General features: G+C 46.5%; 1 protein-coding gene across 1 annotated transcript; it reads left to right on the top strand.

The window, feature by feature from the left end:
* Nucleotides 1-163: 163 nt before the first annotated feature.
* LOC112455901 lies at nt 164-927 on the top strand. Its single transcript, XM_025018116.1, has 2 exons — nt 164-406; nt 472-927. The coding sequence occupies exons 1-2, from the start codon at nt 164-166 to the stop codon at nt 925-927; spliced, it is 699 nt and encodes a 232-aa protein (XP_024873884.1).
* The last annotated feature ends 3,763 nt before the right edge of the window (nt 928-4,690 follow it).

Raw genomic sequence — 4,690 nt, forward strand, 5'->3', positions numbered from 1 at the left:
CAACAGGTTATGGGCCCAGTGGCGTAGTATTTCGAGATAAAGAGAAAAGTTGAGCGAAGGCGAGAAACGGTACGCGTCGTGTGGTTGCAGGGAGGCGGCCATTGTGCAAGACAGTTTTTCCCGCGCAATTCGTGTACGAGCTAAGGAACGCAAAGTGTGAAAAATGTCGAGTGAATTGTCGGCGAGGCATGTCCAGTTCGACGGAACGAACTTTCTCGGCTGGAAGTTCCAGGTTACGCAGATCTTCTTAGCAAACGACGTACTGGACGTCGTGAACGGGGATCGAGTAGAGCCGCATGATCGAACATCGGCGGAAGGAAAGGCGTGGGTCAAGGACAATGCGAAGGCCATGTTCTTTATCTCGTCGTCGATGGAATATTCGCAGCTCGAGCCTCTTCTGACCTGTGTCACTGCAAAAGAGATGTGGGACAAATTGGGGACAATTTACGCACAGAAATCGGCGTCGAACAGGCTGATGTTAACACAAAAGTTCCACGAGTATCGCATATGGGCCCGACGGACACGGTCGTACAGCACGTGGCGAGGGTGCAGAACATGGCGACGCAGCTCATGGATCTAGGAGAGAATTTGTCGGACGTGACCATCATGGCAAAGGTGTTGGCGAGCTTAACAGCGAAGTTCTTAGCTTTTCATACTGCATGGGACAGTGTTGAGCCAGCGAGGCAAACAATCGAGAATCTCCAGGAACGTTTGCTTCGAGAGGAAAGCCGGTTAAGCGCCGATGCGGGAGAGGTAACGGTTTTTGCTGCGGTGAAGGTCACGAAAACATCTACCTCTGAGGACTCGAAAACAAAGAGAAAAAAGAAGAAGAAAGAAAAGAAAGACATCGAGTGCTTTATTTGCCTTGATTTCAACTTCATAACGTCAAATTATTTCAAAGCAAAAGACATTATTCAGCAGTGCTGATAAACAAATGTGACTTTAATAATGTCAAAAAAGATAAATATGTATCATATAAACGATAATTTTGAATATTATTTATTATAAACATTGTTATGCGACTCTCTCAAAGAGACGTAACAACGATTCACGTAGGTTGGCAGCCTTGCACAGTACCAAAACAGTGCGAGACTTGGTGCGAGCTGCGAGGTTATGTCTGTTCGTTTACATTTTTACAATAATCCCGCTATGTTTCTCATTTCCCATTTCTATCACTTCACCAGTGCAACGGAGACAAAAAATTAGCTAGAAGTAATAGAAGGCATATATTGTATACGTGTAGCGACAACCGTAGGTTATGTGCAGGTCATGCTTCGCTTACCCAGCTGATTACGACGTTGCCGCGCTTTCACGAGCCATCGAGATACATTCGTGCCGACAGCACAATTATCTCAAGTTATAATTTATTTCTTTAAAACGGTGTAGTGAAGACAATTGAAACTTGGCAGATATTTTTATCTATTCGTATACTAGATGTACAAAAAAATTCAAAATATTGGTAGCGCTCCTTCAACATTTTTTTAGCTGTTTTATCCGCCAAAATCGTCTCTTCCTATAAGAATACGTGTAAAATCAGTGAAAATTAAAATCGTTATATCTCAGCAACCGTTTAGTGGATTCGTTTCTACTTTTTTGTAGCACATCAGGAAGACTAAAAGAACATTCTCACAAATTTTTATCCACTTGCTAGCGCTTTGAAAATAGGTGCAATACATCCTTAACGTGTCAACAACGAGTCTAACAAGTTTGAAGGGATGGCACGAGCGCCTTGGGCATTTAAACAAACGTGCATTGTCCGTGTTAGTGTCGAGCGGCATGGTGAACAGAGTAAAGGTGAGAGACAAACGAGACTTCTTCTGTGACGCGTGCAAATTTGAGAAAACGCACAGACTACCGTTTAAACAAATTGTCAATCGAGTGAGTCGGGAACCGGGTGAGTTTATTTATAGCGACGTGTGCGGGCCTATGTCGGAGGAATCAATCGGCGGCGCGAGATTCTTCGTGCTATATAAGGACGATGCCTCGGGTTTTAGACAGGTGTTCTTTGTAAAACACAAGTCTGATGTGTTTGAGAGCTTCAGGATCGTCGAGCGCGCGTTGGCAAATAAATTCGGTCGCACGATGAAAGTCCTGAAAACCGACAATGGACTCGAATACTGCAACGAGACAATGCGTAACTACATGCAGTCGCGCGGGATAAAGCACGAGACGACGGCTCCGTATATTTCCGAGCAGAATGGGAGAGCCGAGCGGGACAATAGGACGGTAGTGGAGTGCGCGCGTACTATGTTACACGCAAAACAACTTGGGACTTCGTTTTGAGCGGAAGCAGTCAACACTGCGGTGTACCTGCTTAATCGAATTTCGGCAACTGGGGAGGACGACAGTAAAACGCCGTATGAGATTTGGACAGGTAGAAAACCAGATCTTGGACACGTGCGAGCGTTCGGCGAGGAAGGCTACGAACACGTGCCGAAGCAGTTTACCCGAAAATTCGATGCCAGAGCGAAGAAAGTAATCTTCGTGGGATATGACGGGGACTCGTCAAACTACCGGCTGTATCATCCAGATACAAAGAAAATAACAGTATCCAGAAATGTGGTTTTTCGCGAGAGTACCAGCAGAGATGCGTGCTCGAGCGACTCAAGTGACGAAGAAGAGTGGATGGAGAGAAGAGAAGAAGAGCAGCTGGCCGAGCCGAGGGAAGAAGAAGAAGAACCACGAGACGGCGCAGAGCAGGAAGCTGATAACAGGGATGCCGAGGCTGAACCGCCGGTCGAGAATGCAGAGGCCGTTCACCGCATAGAAGATCCACCTGCAGCACCTGCTAACCAAGATCGTGAGTTAAGAAATCGAGCGCAGCTCCAGAGACCGAATTGGTTGATCGATTACATCGATTTCGCTGAGTACAACGTGCCGCAAAATTATGAGGAGACGGTAAGTGGACCTGACGCTGATCAGTGGCTCGGAGCCATTAAAGAAGAGCTTAAGGCACACGAGGTGAATCGTACTTGGGAAATTGTACCGAGAGATCAATAGAAAAAGACAATTGACTCCAAGTAGGTGTTTAAAGTCAGTCAAGACCCGGATGGAAGCGTGCGTCGATACAAGGCAAGGCTGTGTGCTAGAGGATTCCTCCAGGAAGAGGGCGTGAATTACACGGAGACCTTTTCCCCCGTCGTTCGTTACGATTCGCTGCGAGTGCTGTTGGCAACAGTCACTCAAGAAGATCTCGAGATGGTGCAATTTGATGTGCGCACCGCATTTCTATACGGCGACCTCAAGGAAGATATTCATATGAAGATACCAGTGGGCTTGAAAGTCGGACAAAGCGTAAGTGAGGTTGTGTGCCGACTGAGAAAGTCGCTGTATGGTTTGAAGCAGGCGCCGCGATGCTGGAATCGCAAATTCTGTGATTTTCTGAAAAGATATAAGTTTGTGCAAATTGATGCAGACGCGTGCATCTTTTACAGTGACTTTAACGGGTGTGTAATAATCCTTGCGATGTTCGTGGACGATGGACTTGTAGCGAGCAAGTCACGAGCCACGTTAAAAGGAGTGATTGATAAGTTAAGAAGCGAGTTTGAAATTACAATTGGTAATTGTAGTAATTTTGCCGGGCTGCAAATGATTCGCGATCGCGTCGAGAAAACGATGTTTGTACACCAGGGCGCGTATACGCGAAAAATTTTTGAGCGTTTTCAAATGAGTCAGGCTAAAGCGTTGTCAGTTCCTGCAGATCCAAACGTCGCACTGCACCCAGTAGAGTCAGACGAGGAAAAATTGTGCAATGCGCCATACCGCGAAGCAGTGGGATCGCTTATGTTTCTTGCGACTGTATCGAGACCGGACATAGCATTTGCTGTAAATACCGCGAGCAAATTCTTGAACAAACCGAGCGAGAATCACTGGCGTGCGGTTAAACGTATTTTCGCGTTTCTAGTCGGAACCAAAGACGTAGGTATAATGTATCAAAGCGACGGAAGCGAGCCACAGCTGATCGGGTACTCAGACGCGGATTATGCGAGCGATCTCGAAACAAGACGCTCGACAACGGGTTACTTGTTTAGTTTGGCAAACGGCCCAGTAACATGGGCCTCTCAGAGACAGAAGTTGGTAGTTCTGAGCACAACGGAAGCGAAATATGTCGCTGCATCAGCTGCAGCGAAAGAGGCTGTATGGCTCAGAAGATTGTTGGCCGGCATTGGACATCAATGCGAACAAACGACAGTATTGTTTGTTGACAACCAGAGCACAATTCGCCTGGCTAAAAACCGCGAGTTCCACAAGAGAACTAAACACATTGATGTCCGATACCACCAGTTGCGTGAAATATCAGAGGCAGGAATATTGCGCGTCGTCTATACGGCTTCGGAAACTCAACGCGCGGATATTTTTACAAAAGCGTTGCCGCGAAACCGTTTCTTATGTCATAGCGAGAGCATTGGACTGCGTGAATGTAAGAATGAGAAAAATATTTAGACGGCGAAAGTGTTAAAGTAAGTCAGACATATTTTTATGTTCACGTTCCCTATGCGCATGCGCGCCTTCTGCGAAGCTTCCGTTTACCGGCCTGCGTGCCGTGCGTAGGTTAGTCGCTCACATACTAAGCCACGAGTTGGATGTTCAAATAAAACTTCTCTGTGTGTTAACCAGTAAATGCCTATATACTGACTTCTCCCTTGACTCCTTATCTCAGTAGCGAAATACAATTAGCCGGACCTCAACA

This window comes from Temnothorax curvispinosus, unplaced genomic scaffold (assembly GCF_003070985.1).
Source record: "Temnothorax curvispinosus isolate PA1 unplaced genomic scaffold, ASM307098v1 QBEX01006483.1, whole genome shotgun sequence".
Taxonomy (NCBI): domain Eukaryota; kingdom Metazoa; phylum Arthropoda; class Insecta; order Hymenoptera; family Formicidae; genus Temnothorax; species Temnothorax curvispinosus.